The 25,125-nt window shown below is 41.2% G+C and overlaps 1 protein-coding gene across 6 annotated transcripts in view; it reads left to right on the forward strand.

The window, feature by feature from the left end:
* Positions 1 to 25,125, forward strand: part of si:dkeyp-72e1.9 (syntaxin-binding protein 4) — a 108,971-nt gene that overhangs the window by 18,036 nt on the left and 65,810 nt on the right. For 4 of the 6 annotated variants that reach the window (XM_056401690.1, XM_056401689.1, XM_056401688.1 and 1 more), the window contains one exon: positions 23,309 to 23,382. In XM_056401690.1, coding sequence (XP_056257665.1) covers positions 23,309 to 23,382 — 74 coding nt within the window. Of the gene's footprint in view, positions 1 to 14,363; positions 14,685 to 23,308; positions 23,383 to 25,125 lie in introns of those variants that run through there. The other 2 variants (XM_056401691.1, XM_056401692.1) reach the window with 1 other exon arrangement.

The following is a 25,125-nucleotide window of genomic DNA, read 5'->3' on the forward strand; positions in this document are numbered from 1 at the left end:
ATTAGCTAAAAAGCACTATGTCTGAATCACAAAAGTCACTTCAACAGCTTCATGAAAGCAGCACTGTGTGTTTCTTATGTGTTTCATGTCTTGAAAGGCTACAGACGCCACGTTAAAATGACAACCGTCCCCAGTTCTCTTAAGTTTTAGATGATTTTGACATTGCTCATTAGGCGTCTGAGTTGGTTTTTGGTACAGTATGGCGGCTGCACACAACACTAACATTTCTGTTAAAGGTTTCAATGAATCATTTTAGCCTTAAAAAGTGTGTGATTATCCTCTTCATCACTGTCCTTGCAGAGATTTGTCATCAACTCTACATTCCCTTCAGCTCTACACACTTTCTTATCTTCTTTTAGCTTATTGTTTTGACTTTCTATCCCACAAACACCGCTGTCATCAACCTTGTTTCCAGCAGCAGCAGACAGCTGTTTTCAGTAAGAAACTGTCCACTTCACGCTCAGGACCAAACAACAGGCCGACTGAATTAGAGACAAGCTGGTGAACACAGAGAAACATTTAACAACTAAAGGGCCTGAATTTTTTCTCAGTGTTTGGTGGAGACCAAAACAGAGCTAAAAAGGAGAATGAATATTGGACTTAACATTTATCAAGTGGAAATAAGCACCATTTTAACTGAATGATAATGTTTCTCTTCAGCACCCAAGTGGCCAAAAAAATCAAATAATGCAGCTTTAAATCTTTACTTTTCATCGGATTTTAATTGAATCACTTATTGTGTGCATCAGCCTCAAAATAAAAAGGCAGCCTGAAGCACACCACCAAAAAACTAAATGCTTGACCTCCACAGTGAAGTCAGTGAATATACGGCAACACTATGCAGCCTTTTTGGTTCAGGTCTGAAGCACCCTTCACTTCTTCAAAGCATCTTTGCAAGATGCTTTGAAGAACTGCTAAGCTTCTTGAGGTATTAGAGTTTAAAAAAATGCAGGATTTCATATATTATGTAATCCAGCGGCTGATCAAAGTAAACACAAGTCACCCAAATCAAATGCTCATTGAATGAATTTACATGGCTTACCCCAAATGTTGGATTGCCATTGGAAAACCACACAAACAAACCAGACTATTTAAACATGAATAGCAGATGTAGGAAAATGCTAATGAATGTAAGCCTTAAGGTCCTGAGCGAGCAGGTCACATCCATCTGAGAGTCTGTCAGCATGATGAAAGAACAACTAACTGCCCTGGATACAGCTGCAATTCTTTCTAGACAGTGAACATGAATGTGTTTTTGTTCAACTGATAGAGCACAAAGTTCATGTTTAGATCACGTGGGGTAGAAGTTTTCCCCTGATCACAGCTGCAGAAAACCCATTTGAAAGCTTTGTTACCTCCACCAAGAGGGTTGTGTTTTCACCTGTCTGTTTTTTAATGGACTTGCACTTGTATAGTGCTTTCCTAGTCTTACTAACCACTCAAAGCGCTTTACAATACTTGCCACATTCACCCATTCATACATCACAATCACACACTGATGGAACAGCCATCAGGGGCAATCTGGGGTTCTTGCCCAAAGACATTCCTACACGCTGACTGGAGGAGTTGGGGATCGAACCAACAACCTTCTAATTAGTGGACAACCCACTCTACCGATCTGCCCTGAGCCACAGCCGCCCCGTTTGTTGGTTGGTTGGTTGGTTTGTCAGAAGGATTAGGCAGATTTTCTATGACTTTGTACAATTATTAACTGGTATTATTATTCTCTGGATCAGGCATGTGTAGGATTGTTAGGCCTTGGCGCAGGTATGTGCCATTGCAGGATTTTTTTTATTACTTTCATTAAGATTGCAAGAGTCATTTTTCAAAATTATCGTCTAACAAGGTTTGGATGAAGTTAAAAAAATCAAACATATTCATGGTGTTGAGATCTATGAGGTTGTACAGTTCGGTTGTACAGATGTGTAGGATTGCTTGGCCTTGGCGGAGATATGTGCTGTACTGAGTGCCATTCTTGTTTAATCAATGACGATCTTAATAGCCCACGTCCTATTGCTGACAGTATTCCACAAAGCTGGATCAAGAAACAACAAAACGATTGGTGACCTATATATTAATGACATTTGCTAGCTTTCTCTGGATTATTTGTTTAACTAAACCATAATCTTTTCAAGTACCTGTAAATAATACATTGGATTAGAAGACAGTGGTTTGGATCATTCCCTAATATACCATATACAATAGCCTTATTGTATCGATTCATTATAACATGTTAAACACAACATATAATCCTAAACAAGCGTAATGGTGGGGTGTCTGCCATGTGTCAGAGATACAGAATGTTGACCAGGACTCTCCTTCACATGCTCTGGAGCTGTCCGGTCTTTTTGGAAATTTGTTGTAGCAAAAATTTCTGAAATCTCAAAATCTCTAATTGACTTTGATCTTAAAATTTGGATAGTGGGTGATGTCAGCTCACATAATATGACTCATTGTGACAAGTATTATATCCCCTTCCCCTTCTGTGAGAGGACGCTGTCATGTATGTCACCGCTTCTCATTCTGTGGCAAAACCTTGTTTTCTGTGCTAATCCATTCCTATTTTCACTGCATGTAGGAACTAGTCATCTTGTCTCTACACTTTCCCAGTCTGGTGGGACAGTTTTTAGATTGTACACATCTGGCTCTGTGTACTCACCTTCTCCGCCAGTCAGCTGTTTGCCCCACCGAACAGCCGCTAGCCTAGTCCTGCTAGCAAGTGATTCTTCGGCTCTACCATCCAATTGTGGATTTTACACTGTCACTCCAGTTCTCCTGTTTGGACATCTCCATGCCACGACACTAGGAGTATCCACAACTTTTCTCCTGGTCCTGTCTCTCTGTTCTGGTTACACTGCTCGCTGCTGCTTCGGTCCAAGGCTGGGTGCCTCCACCACAGCTTGTGGCTCCAGCAGCTAGCTGGCGCTCCTCTGTTGCAAACATGGTGTTCCTAAAATACTCAACACCGCAACTCCTCAACTTCTTCCACCACTTCACTCCAAACTGCATCGCTGACATTAAACCCCTTGGACTCCTAGTCTTGGATTGTTCACTCGGATCATGCAATTCCCTCCGTGCTGTTTGACAGGTGCTCCAAAATGTTGCAACAATGTTATCACAACAAACCACATGGGAGCACCCTGAACAATCTGAGGCCACTGGTTTGTGTTGACAGTATCGTTGCCTCCACACCGCCTGCCCCAGCATCTGTAAACAACAGTGCAACATTCATGTTGCTGAATGCCCGCTCACAATAAAGCACTACTCATCCATGACATCATCACTGACAGGAAATTGACCTTCTGTGTCTCTAATGTATTCTATGTCTGTAACTAAGACACGGCAAGAGTTAGAGAACTCCCAGTAACCAATGTCACCTCTTTTGAGTGTGTGGCTTTCCCTCTGGCTGGGTCCACACAGCTCCACATTGTCCTCATGTACTGCCCCCTAAAGCCTCCACTACCTTCATGTCTGAGCTTTCTTTTGCGTCTGTCTGCTCCATGTCTCCATCTACACTCCTGCTCGGTGACTTAAATATCCATGTAGACACTAGCTGCTCATTTGCCACTGAATTCTTGTCACTGCTGGACTGTTTTAACGTCACACAGCATGTCAAAGGTCCCACCAACGTCAAAGGTCACATGCTGGATCTTGAGTGTTCCACCGGCACACTCTGGAGTGCCTGAACCTAGCTGTTTCTGACCACCATGCTGTCCTTTTCACTGTTCCTGTCCCCCTGCCTAGGCTGCACACAAAATGTACCATCATGTAGAGGAACATCAAGACATTGAATGCACCAGCCCTGACCAACCTGATAGTCACTCATTTGGCCTCATATCCTACTAACACCTTGGTAGATGGGATAGTTGCTCACTACAATGCTGCCATATCCAGCAGCCTCGGCTCCCTTGCCCCCCTCAAAACCTGGACTGTCTCTTATAAACACCTTACCCCCTGGTTCACTACTGAACTCCATACTGTGAAGACCACCACAAACTGGGGAGGCTCTATAAGATATCTAGCCTCACTGTGTACCTTAAGGCCTATAAAGACCACGTGAGGTCCTATAAAGCAGCTCTCTCCCAGGCCTAAACACACTACTACTCCACCCCGACTGGAAACCAGCAAAACCACCCCAGATTGCTGTTCTCCACCATAAACTGGCTACTTCACCCCCTAGAGCCAACCCCACAACCTTCAGGTGCACCTGACCTCTGCAATAAGTTCCTGGAATTCTTCCAGGAAAAAGTTGACTCCATCCATCTGCCGCTTCTTGCACCTGCCCCCCTCCCTCCACACACACGTCAGCTTCAGGGCATTGCTCCCCACGCTGTTCGTCTGCCCCAGTGCTCCTTCTCCTCCTTCTCCCTTGTGGATACTCCTCAGGTCACCAAGTTGGTCTCTAAGGCCAAAGCTTTCACCAGCTCTCTGGACCCCATGCCCACATCTTTGGTTAAGGCATGTATACCTGCTCTGTGCCCCTCAATGGTAGACATCATCACCTCCTCCTTGGAATCTGGTTTGGTACCCTCCAGCTTCAAAATGGCCTCAGTCACTCCCATCCTCAAGAAGCCAGGTCTGGACCCCAATGACCTCAAGAGCTACTGACCGATCTCCAACCAGCACACCGCAGCACCGAGACTGCTCTCATCAAAATTACTAATGACCCTCTCATTGTTGCTTACTCTGGCCAGCATCCTCACCCTGCTAGACCTCTCAGGAGCCTTTAACACACCATCTTCCTCACCCGCCTATCCGACTACCTTGGCCTCACCGGTTCAGCACTCTCCTGGTTTCAGTTTTACCTCACTAACCGAAAAGAGTGTGTCACCATTGGAGGCTCCAGCTCCACCCCTGCCCCAGTCAACCATGGTGGGCCTCAAGGCTCTGTGCTTGGACCCCTCCTCTTCCCCATCTACATACCCCCCCATGGTCAGATCATCCACCACTAGGGTCTAAGCTTCCATTCATATGCTGATGACACAAAGCTTTATCTCAGCACTTAACCTTCCACCCAGCTCCCCCGCAGTCACCTGTTAACTGCCTGCATGAAATCAAAATCTAGATGTTATCTAACCTACTCAGACTCAACAGCAATAAATCAGAGCTCATAGCTGTGGCTCCCAAGGCCCTGCTCTGGAAGGTTGGAGTTCTACTTCTGGAGATCAAAGGCTGCTCCATTTCCCCATCCCTGGAAGTCCGCAACCTGGGTGTCATCCTAGACTCCACTGTACCATTCCAGGCACATATCAAGTCCATCACCGAATCTGCTTTCTTCCACCTCAAAAACATCTCTCGACTCCTGTCCATCACTCTCTGACTCTGTAGCCGAGACCCTCATCCACGCCTTGGTCACCAGCCATCTCGATTAATGCAACAGAGTCCTGTTCGGGGTTCCCAGCAAAGCCCTGGATAGGCTCCAGTATGTCCAGAACTCAGCTGCCATGGTTCTCACCCGCACCAAGCCCTCACAGCACATTATCCCCTCCCTCATCCAACTTCACTCGCTTACGGTCAAATCCCGCGTCCAGTACAAAATCTTCTCCCTCACCTACAAATCCCTCCATGATCTCACCCCCCAGTACTTGTCTGAACTCCCTATACCCCATCCTGGAACCTACGGTCCTCGGACACAGGTCCACCCCCCACACCAGCCTGCGATCTTTCGGTGAAAACCTGTTGAAAACCTTGTTCACCAAGGCCTATGGCCTCTAGCTCACTCATCTCCTCCAATCATTGCCATCCTTTTTCTGTTTCGTCTTTATTTCATTTATATGTTTTATTTATTTACTTTTTGTTTTCTTACTCTGGAAGGCGCTATAAAAATCTAAGTCATTATTATTATTATTATTATTATTATTATTATCCTACTTGCAAACACTGCAGTACATAAGAACTGGACATCTGAAAAATCCCCAGCCTGGAAACACTGGATCAATGAACGTGTATCCTCTAGTACTCCAGAGAAAATACTGTATTCGTTATTTTTTTGATATCTTACCACTGTAAAACCCTAATGATGGACTTTAACACAAGGAGATTATTATTGTAACCATGATGATGAAAGTCCTCTAACCTCAACAAAGTACATATTTTAATCCAAACCATGATCTTCCCCTTAAACTAACCAGTTTGCTTTTGTTCCTAAACCTAACCAAACCTTTATTATAGTACTGTCACATCATAAAAGGGGATAGTTATTGATTCTGTGACAGTGATTTTTAACAGCGTATGTGTTGTATATACAGGAAACACTATGGGTCGCATCAGAGGGTACAGCCAACGCCATTTTCTGAAGTTTGGAAAAAACAACAACACTGGTTTTAGCACCAGCTTTCAGAAGCCCAGTCAAAACTAGAGGGAGAGAATGAGCTCCAATAGCTGCAGGGTGATCTACAGCACGATGTCAGGGTTTATGTATCAATGAGCTGCTGTGGGACTTCACTGTTTTAGATCATTCATTCTGTCCTGTGTTCTTATTTCACTGAAGGATTGACATGGTGTGTAAGTGTTACATCACCAATATGATGAAAACTGAATGAAAGGATATGATGATTCTCAGACTTTCATTCCATATTTCAGGTTTCCATCCAATTTTCACAAATAATTTCCATGTTGGGGAACATCTAAGGACATTTTTACATACTGTATGCATCACCAAATGAGATGACAGCAGTGACAACAAGTTGGCTACCACAGCAGTCAAGTGTTAGCCAAGCTTACATCTATTTTCTCAAAGCCTGTCTCTGGATTCAGTACAAGACTAGGTTAGGTAAGAGGCTGGACAGGCTCCAGCTTCTTCTAATCTCAACAACTGGGTAAACATATCAAACCTTGGCCTGGCTCATCATAAATCACTTGCATGTAGGTGGAAACTTAAAATGGCTTCAGTAGCCTTGCTGTTTCACATGGGAATCGAACACCTCTCTCCTTTGTCACATTCCTGTGTTTTGGTGATCCATCCATCCATCCACCACCACTTCCTCCTGATGTGTCTCTTTTTATACTACGTCTACACACTTTTCCCTTTGATCCTGTCATAATTACTACGACCACAAACGTAGCAACAAAACGTAACTATGAGTCATAATAACCTGCTGCACAGACAATCTATGGGCTTTTTCTTTATTCTTTCTTCTTTTCGTATTGTTGTCTGTCCATCCGTCATGATATCTTTGTAACACCTTGAGAGAACTTCTTCAAATTTGACACAAATGTCCAAGTTCATATTTTCTATGACTCTGGATAAACAGGGATGTAACCTGAAACTAGTCTGAGTGGAGGAAGCAGACAACCACCAGGAGGTGATTCTAGTTTACAGAAGAAAAGTCTCCAGAAACATGAATGTTAATGTTGCCTACTGCATGTATAAAAGCAGTGGCTAACACTCTCACCATTATAACTCTGAAAGGGGATTTCAATGTTGAGTTTAAAGGTTGATGTCCAGTCCCTAAATGAAATTAAACAACCGCAACCAAGAAATAAGCAAACAGAACAATTAATGCAGCTTTCATGTCATGGATTAAATGGAGCTTATAAAAATACAGAGCAAGTAAGAATATAGCGTAAAACATGAAATAATATAGTAGTAATAGTACACTATAATGTGTGTCTACAGTATGCAGAATTGTGTAATAATCTATGCTTAGTGTTTGCAGTAATTGAGTAGCCCTCTTATAAAGCCCTATATTTAGCACATTGTTGTGCCATATGGATTTGTGTGTATTATCCTTTCGCCATAAGCTTATCATCTCTTCATCAATTGGCACTCTTCACATGTGCTCGCTGCAGTGCATCATGACAGGGAATATGCAGAGCCACTGTTAACAGCGACAATCAGGCATCCAAGCTTTTCCACAAAAACAGAGACATGTTCCAAAGGTTGAAAGTGCCTCTAGGTTTTGCAAGGTATGTTCTCACCTGTTTCACAGTCAGTTCATGGGTGTTTCATGTGCCTTGATGCCAGGGATTATGAGTTCACACTGAGTTTACATAGGCTGGTATTCTAGGAAATTTTCACATGCATTACGCTTGGTAGTAAAAATATTGTTTGTACCAAATTAATATTGTTGTGTTTTCAGCTACACATGTATCCAGATATATTGTATTTTGAATTAAAGCTACTAGTTGAAGATATTTTATGACAAGTTTCAGTAACCTTGAAATTCTTTATTTTTTAGTGTTTCTCACATTTACTAAAAACTGAGTGCAGCCTTTTTGTGAGAAGTCAGACTGATGAATAAGAATATGTTTGTTTCCTGATTGGAAAAGCTTCTGAAGCAGCATCCACACATAAAACTGCACTTTAACAGCTATGTAAGGCTTTTACTAGCTGATATGTTTGTGTGTGTGTGTGTGTGTGTGTGTGTGTGTGTGTGTGTGTGTGTGTGTGTTGGCCTGTGATGGATTGCGTGTGTCGGTGCTGCCTTTTGACCAGTGCTTGCTTGGAAAACCTTGTGGTTCCCTATACAAATAAGTGACTATAGAAAGAAGGACATGCTTAAAATGAGGTGAAAAGGTAAGGTTAAAAGGTTACAGGTGAACAACAGAAACTGCCTGATATATGACATTACGGATTACAAGATTTCTCGAAACTGCTCCCATCCGTTTTGGCTTGTAACTCCTTGAAGCTTTATGATATATATGTTCTTCTTCTCCTGTGTTTTTTATTTGAATTGTTGATCCATAAGAAAATGTATTTGTGGTTTTAAGAACCAAAAAGCATCTCAGTGTAGTTTAACATCTCTGTGCCTCTCTTCTGACTGGCTCTAGTGATTCTTAAAAAAATAGCAGATTTCAGGTTAAACACTCAGAGAAACCAAATCCTGCAACATTGGATGTTGGGTCCTTTGTTGTGACATCACAAAGTTCCAGAAGTCCTAATGGCTGGTTTTAAAGGGCACGTATTATACTCTGTTTCAACAAGTTTAAATAAGTCTCAGACGTCCCCAAAACATGTCTTTGAAGTTTCTTGCTAGAAATCCACTCCAATCTTGTATTTCAGCATGCCTGTAAACCCCTGTGTTTCAGCCTTGTTCAGAACAGGCTGTTTCTTTGTCTGTAACTCTAAATGCAAATAAGCTGTGCCTGGCCACGCCCCTCTCCGGAAGGGGATGCGGCTTTGGCTTCTGGCACCATGCTGTAATGTTTACCGTGACCGTGACCGGCGATATGGCGTCAGAAGCGCTTTGGTTCAACCATATGAATTTGATCCAGAATCTGAGCCAGAGGGAGAGGCTGCTGAAGAAGTTCAGACTCTACAACTGCAGCAGGACGTTTCTGAATGGTTAGTAACTAATTTTGTGTATTTTGACATTACATTTTCAGTTTGTTGATGTGTGCTGGGACACAGTTACTAACATGTAGCTAGGTAGCTAATGCTAACTGTTACTGTCTCGTCATTACTGGGAGCTCTTTTGGTAAATAAGCACTATTGTGAATTGCGTAATGTAGTTATCTGTCATGCCTCCTTAGATATACTTTTACAGTCTATGAAAATGTTTGTTGTATGTGGACTGCTACAGGTGTTCAATGTCAGTACTAGTCAGATATTTTAATAGATGCTGACAAAGTAAATCATTTTTATTTTATTACTTTTTCTCCATGTTTTGAGCAGAGATGCTCACCATAACATCTTCCTTTACATAGTAATTTATTGTGTACTACAATGAACTTACACCGCTGTAATTCAGCATAAACATGTCTGTTAGCAACATTAATCTTTAGTTAAAGACAAGGCTGTGTGCAGTGTTTTCTACAATACACTCTTCTCAAGCTCCACATTACATGCAACAAGTGACATGTTATAAATTACCTGTTATATGCGCTTGATATTTTGCCAAGCTTACTTCTTGTCTACCTCAGCTTGTCCACTGTCTTGTCAATTTTTGAATTTCTTAAGCTTTATATTTTGGTGAATGTTATCATTTTCTCTTTTTTTTGGATAGGTGCTCCTGTGGAAACTGTGCAACCATGCCCACAGAAGCTGAGAACATCTGCTGCTAGGAGATACCACAGGTAGCATTCTCACTAGATAAACTGGTGTAACTGCTCTTTGATTTGTAAAGTTCTTCTATCAGCAGATAGTGTGCATATAATATATGAATTCAGAGTCATTTCTTTAGAAACGATCAAGCATTTATTTACATCAAATGAGGGACTTATAATCAGTGATAATAAAAAAACTGTAGGATTCACTGGATCCATATGAATAATTGTGAGACACAACATAGATATATGTTTCCAAGACTAAATGCCCTGTCCAGTTGTTTTAGTCAGTACAGGTATCTAGCCTATAGGAGCTTTGTGAGCTGGTGCTGGGGCTCCATGGTCCTACGCATCCATGCTGAGTTTCCTGACGCCACATGCCAGTAGGTGGATTTTAGACTGGCCCATGATAGAACCGGGACACAGAGCTGGATATTAGAGATCGACCGATATGGTTTTTTCAGGGCCGATACCGATTATTAGTAGTCAAGGAGGCCGATAACCAATATTTGGAGCCGATATTTATTTGCAATAAAAGGGAAAATATTGGCGTGAAAATTTTGAATAATGGAAAAATTCCACTTAACTTTGTTCAAATGCCTTTAATCATATGTTTATTTAACAGCTTTTCAGATTTGCAACATGTTAAAGTTTTTTTTTTCTTAGACAATAGATATCTTTGTTTTAAAATTCTAACAAAAAATGCAGGGAACTCCCAGGCTCAGCAGCATGTCTTATAAAGTTAAATGAAAACTTAAACAAATAAATAGCTCACTAAAGTTTTCTACAGTAAATAAAGTTTTCCAAAATTTCAATATAACTGAAATGTTAATCTTTCACTTATCTTTGTTTTAAGTTCAAACAAAAACAAAAAGTGCAAGGAGTTCCCAGGGTCAGCAGCATCTCTTATAAAATTAACTGAAAATTTGAATAAATAAATAAATAGTTCCCTGAAGTTTGCAGTTTGAAGAATGCAGTTCATGTAGGCTTTATGATGCAGTTACATTATGTCTTAAGTCTTGAACAGCAATATCCTGCTCCTCTCTACAAGAAACTATCAAAGACAGCTTCAGGACACACTTCATCTAACAATATGTCATTTTCTGCTGCTTGGGATCTCTCAATCAACACAGAAAAAGGTAAAGTACTTGGTAGTTAAACAGCCATTATTGCCCTACAGTTTTCTCTCAGACAGACGGTACTTGCTGTCAGTTTCTGCAGCTTCTCATGTGGCTTACACAAACACAAACACACACACACACACTATTCACTAGCCATCCCCTCAACGTGCTTCCCTGCAATAAAACAGATTTTTTTTTCTCTCTCTCTCTCTCTCTCTCTCTGTGTCTCTCTTTCTCACACACACTTATTACTTTTATAACTATTTCAGTATCAATGTTATCAGTAACCTTGTTTCAAGTGATTAAACCGTTAAAAACACTAAATAGCCTAAAGCATCTTCACTTTAATAATCAGTGTTTTATCGTAGGAACCGACAGCTGCCGCCAACGTATTGGGCCTCACAGTAACGTTAGTAGTCGTGAGTTGTAGAGTTTCTCATGTGACTTCCACACAAACACACACTATTCTCTACCATAACAGACATTCTCCCCATTGCTACAGTCTGCTGAGCATCTAGAGCCGCGGACCGATGGGTTAACGTTACGCTAAAAGCTAACCAGCCTTCACCTCGACGGGCTTCCCTGCAATAAAACCGGACTGAATTGAGTTCTTTAGGTTTTTACTCTCTCACTCACACACACACACAGACTTCTACTATCACTGACTATTTCCATATCGATATTATCAGCAACCTTGTTTCAAGTGATTAACAGGCACGTCTGGAGGGACTGCGAGCAGCAGAGCTGCCGCTTATGTTTATATAACGTTAATGGGCTCACAGTAATCTTACTAGTAGTTGTGAGTTGTAGATGACTGGGATTTTTATTACAATTTCGGGAAACTCTGCTGCCTTAACTTACCTTCAAAACAAGTATTTGCTCTCCGGACCTTCTCCACCGTGTGTGTAAGGACTGTTCATGCACAGCTTACACTGCTGATTGGCTGTTACTGTGGCTCTGCTTGTAACCAATCAGATGGTGCTGTGGGTGGGACAATGCTGGCGACAGAGTAGTGACAGCAGACAGAGAGGCGCGGCTGCATCAGAGCCAAAATAACCCAGTTTTAAATTGATCTCTTATCGGCTGTCGAATTTAAAAAAAGGCTGATGCCGATATGCGTCAAAATGCCGATTATCGGTCGATCCCTACTGGATATGACCTCCTCCTTCTCAGGCCGCTCGAACTGTGCAGTGAGGTCCTCTGGAAAGGGGATGGCCGAAACAGCATGTTTGGTTTTCTTTACTGTGTTTTGTTGTTGTTGGAACTGTTATAACATGTATGTGCAATAATTAATACAATGTGTACAAAACATTTTTTGGTTGAAAAATAAAATAATGTGACACTTACAGAATGTCGGCTCAGTCTTAACTGGTGTAGCTCTGCATTCTCCCTTCATGGCCTTTGGAAATTGGACCTTGAACAGTGGTTCACCTTCTTTTGTTTGGGCTTGTGGTCGGTCAGCATTTTCATTGTAGTACATGGCAGCCAGGTAGAGTCTGGAGGTACAGTAAAGAGAAAATCAATTGATTGGTATCAAGTGCAGCATTTCAAAATCAATAAGTATGAGGTACCGATAGTCTCACAGCTTTACACTGTAACTGTAAGCACACCAAGCATCTTTCATATGTTACCTACACTGTATGTGCAATCATACAGGATACTGCTTTGTGCCTAATTAGCTACCATACTAGCAACACATGCAACAGGCTCTCGTGTACATACAGTAAGAACATAAAATGGTAAAGTTTGAAGTTGGGTCTTGGACAGTCGGTGCTGATCCAAGTTTTATCTTCAGACGTGCATTGTACTGGCCCTCGTTGAGAAAGCAGTCCCAGGTGAAATGGTGAGCACACACGTACAACACTTTAGGAGTTGTAGCGGGTACATTTCCATCAAATATAAAATGAATCCACTGGGTCTTCAGATCCTCAGATGTAGGGGGTAACAAGACTTCTGTGTTGGTTTGTAGAGTCAACAACCGAGCAACTAGCGTGCATCGCTGGTACCTTCGACATAGTTTTACTGGACCCGTGATGCAGGGAATTAACGATAGCGGCTGCAAAACAGACTCAGAGCTCGGTGAGTGACACCCACCTGGGGGAGGTGTTATTTCCCTACATGAAGACATGAAATCTCCAATTGGCCTGTGCGAGCACACGTTTTCTGAAAGGTGGAGCAAGCAAAAGACGGAGAGGATGGATTTTTCTTATGTTTGGGGGGTTTGTAGAAAGGGCCGGGGACACATATTACTGATAGAAAATCATGGTAAAGTGCATTTTGCATAATATGTGACCTTTAATGATCAGTTTCTGAATACAGGCTGTGTGCATTTTTCTGTGGACTGAGGCTTTGATACTTTCACAGTATTAATATAGAACCTAGACCTGCTTTATAATCAAACAACACATGGACATCTGCCTTTAGACTGTATGGGACCTTTAAAATAAAGCAAAGTCTACTGGAGAGGCCTCATCACTGCATTCTGTATGTTTATATATTCATATTTGTTTTTCTTTTGAGGCCTGAAGACGTCAATTAATTAAAATAAAAAAAATCAGACTGGAGATTTGAAAAATAAAGATAGTTTTGTCTGAGAAAAATTTAGCACCATAAATAATCATCAGTGTTTACCTCTATGGGAAGTGTTCTATCTTTTTTTTTTTTTTTAATTTATAGAATAACAATAATATTGATTCATTTATCAAATATAATCAATATTGTTTGACAGAACAATAAATCACAAGTTGTAGCCTGAACTGGCAGCAATAAAAACAGATGCTCACGGACTTGAATGACAAATGACAATTCTACTTAATGGATGACATGTGAGGATTAAATTGCTGTTTCTAAATGGAGAGTGGGGCACTTATGCATTAATGTGTTTAAAGGCATCTAAGCCCCTCCTGCTGTTTCAATTCTCTTGGGCACAATAAGCAGTTGTAGCAGTGCTGTGGCAGAGGAAATATTTCATCCCAAATGTTTCCTTTTGTGTAGCCTATAGATGCATTTATCCTCAATGACTGTGTTGTTATTTTTAAACGCTTTAGAAGTGAGAAGTTTAGATAAAATGATATGCAACAATGTCAAATAAACCCAGGTAGATACATTTTTTAAGGCTTGTAAAATATTGCACACACGTAATGCAACTGAATGATAAGAACAATAATCTTGTAAAATGAAAAGGTTTTGCTGCTCATGCAACTTCAGCGCTTGTTTGCAGCAAAAAAAAAACACAGATTTGTGGTGCAGCAGCAGAGACAGGTGTCAGGTGGCGTCTGGAGCGTGATGATGATGATGATAAACCTGTTACTATCAGTTACAGTCTCGCTGCTTTCTGCGCCTTTTTTGAAATGTTTCGGCGGCTGTGGTTATATAAGAGATTAACCGTGCGGCTGAAGGTGGAGATGTTTGGAGCGGAATTAGAGGCTGACTGTAGACAGACCATCATGTGGCTGAGAGCTGAGGGCTGAAGGCTGGGGAAGCTCCGACCGACCGACCGTCCGAGCGGAGTAGCGGGCTCCATGTCAAGATGCCAACCTTCTCAGTCATGTATAAAGGAGCTGTCATCATTAGCAGGTAATAAAACGGACGGAGAACTCCCGGGTAAAGGTGTGTGTGTGGTGAGACCCGGGTCGACGCTGCTGTCTGGATACTTGTTGTGTGTTGTGTGTTGTGTGTTGTGTGTTGTGGCGGAGGTGGCCTGACGATCTGATGTTCACGGCTTCTGTTTGTTGAAGAAACAGGTGAAATGGAAAGGTGACTGCACGCGGTTAAAAACGGGGGAATTGAAGAAGGGCTCGCGCGCCAAACTGTTTCGGTGAAGCGGGAAACACGGTGCTGCAGGTCATGTCTTTTCACAATGCAAGTGCTTTGTCGGAATGTGTTTGTGTGTGTGAAGAGGAACTAATTATTTATCAACACAAAGACTGTGTGTGTGTGTGTGTGTGTGTGTGTGTGTGTGTGTGTGTGTGTGTGTGTTATAGTGGAGACCCATTCACCGGCAGAACAGACCCGCTCCATCTGTCGTCTCGCGCAAGGAGAGCTGGTAGTCTTTGGTTTTTACATGGATTTCTATCCTGTGGATGAACGTGTAGCTCGTATCTGCATTATACTGTTGACAAACCAAACTGAAGTAACATCAGAGATTATTAGTGATGAAACATTGGGACATTTCAGTCTGGGTATCATCGGATAATCTGTGACTCATTTGTAATTTAAAAACAAAAAAAATATAACTTAACCCTGTTATTGATTGTATGTTCGCTTAATTTGACACTTTTATGTGCTTGGCTTTTATGATTATACACTTCCTCTTCCTGTCTGTCCACGGATCTACGGTCTCTGCCAAATGGGAAATGAAAAAATGAATTTGCCAAAACCAAAATTGGACTGTTTTTTTTTTAAATTTTTATATATGTATATATATTTCCTGGCTTTTTTGGAAACAAAAAACGAACAGACCATCTTATTTAGAATTAAAAATCAAATACAAGATACAAGACAATACATGAATTAGGTTTTTGATTTCAAACTAAATGATGATAAAAGGATTTGCCAAAAACGGAACATTTTGATTTGCTTTTTTTAATTATTTCTTTTTATTCTGACACCAAAAATATTTTTTTCCGTTTTGGATTATAAAACTAATTGCAGATTTAGATGTTTTTGGTTTTTGAATTACAAATGAATTACAGATTACCTTTTCTCTCCTGCTGTTGTCTGTTCAGTTTACTGTCTTAAACTGATGGAAAATACTGCTGTTTCCTCTGAGAGGAGACTGTGAGGCTTCTGACCAGGTCAGAACATGGGCTGGTTTCACAAAGACAGACAGCTCAGCTCCATTTAGCCCAGAAGAAAATGCTTGTCTGTTTGAAGAAATCTGTAGTTACAAGGACGTTTTACTTTGGAAATTCAGTGAAGGGTGAAACAATTAAGAAAAAACCGATGTGCAAAAAGAAATCTCTTCACTCTCTAAAAACTCTGTTGTTTTTTTTGTGATTGTTCTCTCCATAACAATGTTAGCACCACACATTATGAGCCATGTTTTCCTGTTTTTTTGTTGTTGGGTGCTACTCGTCAGCACAGGTGTCACTGATTGTTACCATGGTAACATTGGTCTTAGGCCTGAGTTAGCCTGGAGGTAAGGTGTCTAATGTTTTTGGCTTAAAATGAGTCAGTCTTTATTATTGTCAAACAGTCCGACTAACATCAGACTAAAGATATAATACAAATACTAAATGCCAAATGCTTTTACTCACAGAAAATGAAGTCTTAAGTCTTAATTATTTTGACCTCATGACCCTACATCACTCAACACATTGAATGTTGAAATGATGCCTGGGAACAGGATGAGTTTGCCTCATGGTGTCTGTATTTAATGGCCAACTTTTCCCATTGGAGGCATCTGGAGTCTTGACATGACAATATTCTTGGTCAACATAGCAACATAGAGGTGGGCACCTGAAACTCAGGATTTTTGCCAGAACACAAAGGTTTAATAAAGAAAATGAAGGAGGAAGCCTTGGCTCATGTTTGTGTTTACAGCTCTGGTGCCAAATCCTCCTGATTAAAGGGAGTGGATATACAGGATCATCCCATCAGACAGACCAGAACCACTGGATGAGGGTCAAAGAGTCTCTGTTTTAACTAAAGAAAATACTATTTCTCATTAAAATGCAGCCCCTAACAGTTGTGAGAATCAACACTTCAACTCATTATTAGATTTGAACAGTTTTACTCGGTCATCAGGTCCCTGCTTCCTTGAAATATAGAAAAACACAAGATGAACTCAGGGGATTTAGACTCCTGACGATGGAGAGCTGCTGTGTTGTTTGTACCTCGTGCTCTGCAAGACGACAGCTGTAACAGAGGACAGAGGTGATACATGTTTCTAATTTCTCATTGGCAGCAGGTGTTGATATTAAGATAGATGACAACAATGTGTGTGTGTGTGTGTGTGTGTGTGTGTGAGAGAGAGAGAAAGAGCTTGTTTACTATTAAAATTTTTGATTGTATCTTTAATTAAGATTAACATATACTGGGGGACTATCAAGATTTGACATGTATATATATCAAAGACTAGCTAGAAAGTGACAAAGTGAAGAAAAATAACGCTTGACTCTTCTCTCTGTCTTCACATTTTGCTGCTTTAATTTAAAGGACCATGTTTTCATTCGAATTTCATTGCGTCCTCAATTTGCCTCATTGTTTCGGTGACAGGAGGGAATGTCAGCTTGCTGCTGGTGAACCCTCTGCAAATGAAAAATTGATAACCCGTCTTGTCATTCGGGCGGCAAGCAAACAGGGACCTGTAAGTGTCATTGCAGGGAAGCGATTATTCCAGATTCCCAAAATGCACACAACAGTCTCTTAAATTTACTAACTAATTGTTGCTAATAATAATTAGCTATTACCTGTAAGTCTGTGCTGCTTCCTCTTGTTAATCTCCAGTATACATTATATATTGTAGTGCACCATCTGAGCAAACTTGCTACTTGAGCCAATGTCTGATGGATTAGGAAAACTGGGCAAAACCAGAGAGGTTGGTTCTTGTGCAGTACTGTTACATAAGACTACAATAATTTCTGCCAACCTCATCTACTGGAGATTACTGTACAGTGTGTGAACTCTGACCAAGATGCTTTTTTTTTTGTCATATTGTCTCATTTAAAGGTGTTTGTGTATGTAAAGTCATTTGTTGACATTTTCAGGCCTAATAAAAATAGGATGATGAATCTATAAAAATACAGAATGCACTGATGAAGCCTCAGAAGTAGACTTTGCTTTATTTTAAAGGCCTTATATATCTATATATCTATATATATATAGATATATATACAGTATATATATAGATAACCCGCCCACCTGGACCCACCATCCATCCTTGCAGGATTTGGATCCTCTAAGTGTTTACCTGAAATCTCCTACATTTTTATATTGGACCACTCACAACAAAGTCAGAAGAGCGTTCAAATCTAAATATCTTAAAATGTGCAAATCAGTAAAAGATCATTTCCAAGTAAGTGGTTAGTTACATCTGTGAAAAGTGTAAAGAAGTTAAATGGACATATCAATCAATCAGAGTTTAGTCCTGGAGGGATGTCACCTGAGTCAGTGTGGGATGGTCTGAAGACTACAAGTTTGAAACAAGAATCACCTCCTGTCTGCTTCCTTCACTCAGATTACTTCAGGTTACATCCCTGTTTATCCAGCGTCATATGAAATATGAGCTATTTGTGTGAAATTATATTGAAACTGTATTTTGTGAGGTCACCATGACCTTGACCTTTGACATTTGACCACCAAGATCTAATCAGTTCATCCTTGAGTCCTAGTGAATGTTTGTGCCAAATTGTGCCCAGTTTTGTGCCAAGGCGTTATGGAGATATCATGTCAATGCCAACACAAATAGTTCCGCAACTGGACTAGTACTTGACTGTTGCTAAGCAACACAAAAATGGTTTCCTGATATGCACAGTGCACACTAGCTTGCTTCTTTGTCTACATCTACCTCAGGTGTGCGCCGAAGTATTCTTCCCTTCCCTTCATCCTCTTCTGACGACCAGATATCATCAACGACCATTAATGTAACGCTGATTAATGGTCAATCAAACACGTGAAGCGGAGTGATACATGTCGTATAAAGTCCCAGTGCTGTTATACTCTATATCAGCACTCATGGAATGACTCTACTTGGTCAGAACTAACTATAGTAACACTGTATAGAAGTGATGTTTAATTAATTAATTAATTAATTTTTATTTACCTTGTGCACATGGTGTTGTCTGTGCTGTGTGTTAAATGTGTGTGTACATGACTAATGGCTCTCTTTACTGCAAACCAAATTTACCTACAGGTACAAATAAAGCAATCTAACCTTACTTAATCTGTTTGGCAGGGTTGGGGCACCTGTCAGCCAAAAAGCTTTGTAGTCTCATCCACCACTGCTGGCGTGGTCATGTCAGATAAACAAATGACAAATGCTGTTTAATTGTTTTTTATTAGAGGAGCATCTTCATTATATCTTTGTACAGAACTATAATATAGCTCTCTTGCTCTTTGTTGCTAATTGTATAGCAGGTTGTTTTGCTTTCTTCTTTTCAACTTGTGATGTTGTTCTGTTCACCTGTTATTTGGAAGCTTTGCAGGAGATAGCTGCAAAGTTGAGTTTTTTTTCATATTTTCTCTGTTTGGGGTCAATGGAGGCAGAGGGGTATTAGTATGATCAACTTAAAAAACTCTGAAAATCCTGACATGATTTTCCAACATGAAAAGTGTTGGAAACAACTCAAACAAATACAAAACTGGGTGTGAAGCCCATCTACTCTTATGTCCTGATTGAGAAATCTGGATCAGGCCTTGAGCCCCGCCCACCACCTGCTTGCTCCAGGTGGACAGGTGAAAGAACAGAGAGTATCAAGATGGTTAGAGGAGGAAACATCAGAGAGACTCAGCCACATGTTTGAGTCTCAGTCAGACCCAGACTCAGAGGAGGAGTCTGAGACCAGAACCAGAGACTAGTAGACGGATCAGAATGGTTAGTGAAGTTAACATCTGTTATTTTAAGTTGTCACAAACTGACTCAGTGAATGTGACAATAACAAAGTTATACCAAAAAACAAACAATTTATTACTAAACTAAAAAATGAGACAAAAAACCAATGGGGTGTGGAAATCAGCAAGATTAGCCATGAAAGCAGTGCATGGATGAGTGGTACATGTGCTGTGGAGGTGTTGTATGTGCAAAAGCAAAAAGCAAAAGATGATATCAACAGATCAGATGGAAGGGGGAGGACAAGTGAACACATGGGCCAGTTTTTATAGTCTGGAAGACCCAGATGAACAGCATCAGCTGACGACCCTCCCATGTCAACCAAGTTCCTGCCAATGTGTGCAAGGACAACCTCCAAAACAATGGGAGGGACGCCACAATGTTGTTTGTTAGCTTGTAGCTGACAGTCGCTAACACAGTGTTAGTGGTTGTGCTAATGCTAAATCTCACTCTCTGTACTGACAAGGTTTCAGGTTATTTAGCCCCGCCCCCCGCCCCCACAAGTTGACAGGATTTGTTCCCTAGGTTTGTGATGTATGAAACCTTTGATGTCTGAATCTGTTTTTATAAGACTGTCATTGGTTAGTGTAATACAGTGTCAGAGGCTAAATCCTTCAAAACGATCAGACAGTTGAGTCAACATGTTGGGTCTGAGCTCGGCCTCATGAGGTGAAAATATTCATATTAAAAATATTCATACTTAATAATAACAATAATGAATAATGAATTAAAGTCTTCAGGGGCACCAACCTAAACTAAGATAGCCAATATTGGTTCAGTCTGGAACTCTTATTAATAATTTACTTAATAACTATAACCAAATTACAATAGCAATAGTAAGTAAAGTTAAGGAATTCTACTGAGTAAAGGTGTGTGTGTGTGTGTGTGTGGGGGGGGGGGGGGGGGGGGGGATGGCTGATTCCAAATGGTTGCTGGCAAGGCAGACTACACAAGATAACAAGATGGTGGTAAACAAGAAGCTACTAAAAATAGCCGCTGAGACCACCTGGTGTGTGGGGGAGGGAAGGTGTGAGTTTCTTTGTTAGTCTAGCTCATGTAATCTAAAGGTACCAGGTTAGAGGGAGGTGGTTAGCTTCATGCAGGTTCTAGAACTGAGACGTACTACAGGTATGTGTGTGAACATACAAGTACCCGAATAACTCTATGACTGACCATATCCTAAGCAAACATAACCACAAAACATTAACCAACCTGTACATGTACAAAGGTTTAGACTTCTGCTGCTTAGCTGTACTGTGCTACGCTGTGCTAGTTAGTTATCCCAGTCAGTTAATGTCACCCAGTCCTTGGATCAAAAACAAAGAGGTCTTTTCCAGTGTTGTTGTTAAGTCCAGTGAGTTGGGAGGCTTCCTGGTGGAGTAAAGTCCTGTCTGGTTGTGTTGCTTCTGCTGTTATCACCTTTGTTCTCCTCACAGAGTTAGCTGTTCCATGCTAACTCTGCTGTGGCTCCTGTTGCTTGGAAAATCAGCTGGCTGACCTTGTGTTGTTGCTGCTAATTCTTAATAGAACTTGGTTCACTCTCAGTTTATCCTAAGCAAGTCACTGCTGTTGAGGAGAAGAGTTTGCAGTCTGCTGTGAGCAGGCCGGCAAGAGAGCTGTTGTCTCAGGTAGCAGGGCTGACCTGAGCTGGGGCCTTGTTGCTCCTTGAAAAGCCGAGAGGGAAGAGGAGCTGCTCTCCAGAGCAAGCCAAGGAGAGAAGACGAAGAAAAGAGAAGGAGATCTGGTTTTGTTTGGTGACACCCTGGGGGGGGGGGGGGTCAGTGAGGTCCCTGGGGGAGGGTCGTCCCCAGGTGTGAACAGTGAGGAACTGTGGGGAAGTGAGTGGAACAAAGAATGTAGTTTCCAGGATCTTGAATGTACCAGAGTCCCAACAAACATGTCTTTGAAACAGTTTCAACACAAACTGAAAGTTATCACCATCATGCAGGACTTTTGTATCAGATTGCTTTACTTTTAGCCAGGTGTTCCTGATAAACTGACAACCGAGTGTAGAAGTTAGTAGTTTGGACTCCAAATATATCAATACAAATTTTTGTTCTGTACCATACATCAGTGAATATGAGTAAAACACCAAAGTCAGTATGTGAACAAAAGCTTTATTTGCCTTTATTGGTGCACCATATTTATAATAAGTAAGATATAAGCTGTGTCCCAATTCTGTGATTCACGCTTCAGAGGACATTGTCCACAACGGTGTGGCCCTTTGTGGCCGCTGGGGACCGCAGAGGCCAAATTGAAATGAGATGTTCTGGTCTATGGGGGATTTTTGCTTTGCGTCACCAGCTGTACCTAGCAACCTTGACAATATGAATTTTTTACAAGAACTTTTTTTAAGCCCTTGGTTTTCACAGTTGTACTCTTCTGTGCTGTTTTAACAGAGCTGAAACCCAAAGTGTAATCTTCACCGTATGAATCTTGGGGCCATGAAGGATCCCGAGACTGGCACATTTCTCAGCCGCATCTGAAAGACACAGCTACAGTGTGTCTATTCCATAAACTGGATTAGCTTTAATATAAAAATATTGTTTGTATAATATATTTTACAGTTATAGGTCACATTTCACACACACTCTGCATCACTATGAGGTAAATAAAACTAAGAATAATACAAAACATTCCAGCAGAGATGCTGCGTCTCCAGATTTGGCTCAGGTAGATCTGATGATGAGCGTGTTAGATATGAGACATGTCAGGAGGAAGATTGGCATTGCCTCTGCTGTTGACACTGTTTTAACTATATATGGTTGTTTGTTGTGGATGGTGGTGGCAGCTGCACACACAGACCAGCACTGAAATTCCTTTTCAACACGGCTACAAACTGAATATTTTTCCTCTATTCAGAGCTCAGTGCTGAGTAGCTCCTGTGTTAAAACTGTATATGGAAGAGTCACATGTTGTGAATCTTTCTTCTTCAGATGTACATCCAGAGGTGTGTACAACATTTCCAGTTCCCAGGAAATGATTGCAGACGTGTCAACAGAACAGTAGTCTCACCAGAGAGATTTACTGTATTTGTCCAGGGATTACACCATTTACTCTACACGGGCGAAACAGAAACTGTCAAGAGGATTGTATCTTGTCACTTATTGTGTTGTGTTATCTGTGTTTTGAACCAGTCTTTGCCAGTTGCACAAAAATAAATGAATAAAGACCAAATATATTCAAAACTGAAATGCTGCACATCTACTACCCCCAGACTTTCACTGTCAGCTGTTTACACAAAAAGAGGAAACAAACCTGCTTCAGCATATTTCTGTACCGGACATGACACAGTGATGAATGTGAAAATACCATTCGGTCACATGTTTTCATCCAGACACTGATTTGTACAAGGAAATGTCAGCAGCGGACACGAAGGCACACTGCCTGTTTTCAATGGCTGACAATGCTCTGTTAAGTGCCATCAATCCCCAACCTGCAGGAGAAACTGTGTGAGACCGACACAAGGCTCAATATTCATCATCAGGTCAAACTCCAGTGAAGTGAGCAGTGTGTAGCTTAACAACCAAAGAGCCCAGTCTGAAAAAAAAACAAGAAAAGCACATTTATCTCTCAAGATTAAGTTTGTGTTGTACTTATTTTTTGTCTTTGTCTCTCCCTCTCTTCTTCATCCCTCCATCTCTAACAGGACACTAATGGGTCCATATGGAGTAGACCGAGCTGTTCATTCCATGGAGTTTACAGACTGTGAGAATGGCCTGGGTAAGTCACTTCTTTCTCCTCAGCGACCAAGAATAGAGGGTAAACATGTAGAAACTTATGTTCCTGAACTGTGTCCTCTCTGTCCCTTTCACTGTCTGTGGTCTATACATGCCTGTACAGGTCATGGTTATCAGGGGCTGGGCTGCATGCAGCATTCATTAGGTGAAAGAAAGTGTACTCTCATACACTGTCAATAAAGATGGAGGTAGCCTCTGTGACGTCACCCACAGATTTGTGAAGTGCAGTTTTGAAGTGCGTGAGCTGCTCCACTGTTGCCATCATGGCAGTGTCTGACTCCGCCTCTAAATCCAAGCTAACCCAAAAATAGTCAAAGAGGAGGGGCGTGTGTTGAGCTGAGACTTCGGTACATGCCAGCTTGTGGCAAGCATACGGTCATCCCCCTGTCACTCAAAGAGGCCACGCCCTCAATTATACAGGACTTTAAGTCTCAATAAAATGTAAACATGTGAGTTGTATAAACAGTTGTCATGAAGGACGAAATTAGCTCTAGAGACCAAATCTGTTTTTGTACCAGGCTGTAAACATGTTTATTTCTGCTGTAAAGTTGGACATTTTAACATGGGAGTCTATGGGGATTGACCCTAGTGGTCATTAGAGGAACTGCAGCTGGGTATGCGTTGGTACTCCCAGAACCAGTTGCTAGTCTATAAGCTAAAGACTAGTTCATTGTTGCTGTGAGTGTCTGTGCAGATGTCCACTCAGGGATCTGCGTAGACCCTTGCCCCCAAAACCTATGACTATGCAGACTTATTTTCTCTAAGGAGTTCCACAAAGGATTTTCTTTTTTTGACTTTTTCTTGTTGATTAGCTAAAATCAACAAACAAAGAAGCTAAGGAGTAGTATGTAGAGAGGCGTGTGCGCTGTCCGGGTACAAGTCTGCAGCTCTTGGCATCCGTACTGAAGTATGATCGAAGCTGAACATACACATAGACAAAACTTACTCCAACTCCCCTGCATGCATTTGGACTGTGGATGAAAACTGGAGCACCCAGAGGATACTCTCACAGATGCAGGGAGAACAAGTAAATGCCACACAGAAGATAAAACACTGAACTCACCGAACAGGTTGTATAACAAAATGCTCCTAATGGCCTGTTTGTCATCCTCACTTTAAAAGTGGTCTGTAGTGGTTTCAGATAGTAGGGGAAGCTAGTTAGATACTGCGTATCTATAATAGCTTTATAGAAATATTGATTAACAATAATACACTTTGGCCACTTGAGAGAAGCAGAACAAGCTGTTGTGAAGTTTCTACAGTGATCGTGTTAGCAATCCGTTGAGACACAGACACAGCAGAGTTATCATTGATGTCCAATATTGACGCTCCTTTTATCTCTGTTGTTGGTCTCCACCAGCTCTGGCTCTTTAGCAGCTGAATGCTGCTCTGTGCTCAGCAGCTGGTCTCTGTGTCTGTCTACTGTCTGCTGCTGAAGTGTACGCTGGGTTTATCTGATCTGCCTGCAGAGATGCTAATGAGACCTCTGAGACTAAATCATCAAAATAAAATTGTGGGCCTTAAAACCAAAACAATGAAAGATGCTAAACAGCTCTGTGACACCACAAGTGACACCTTTAACATTACACAGCCAAATGATACATTGTTAATGCAAAGATATTATTTAGTGCAGCTTGAGTAACTCGGTTTACTCCAGACCACATGCAGTGCTGATCCTATAAATTATATGCTTTTATTCTGAAGGGCAGAGGCATGTAACAGAGGT

The sequence above is a fragment of the Seriola aureovittata genome, chromosome 17, assembly GCF_021018895.1.
Source record: "Seriola aureovittata isolate HTS-2021-v1 ecotype China chromosome 17, ASM2101889v1, whole genome shotgun sequence".
Lineage (NCBI taxonomy): Eukaryota > Metazoa > Chordata > Actinopteri > Carangiformes > Carangidae > Seriola > Seriola aureovittata.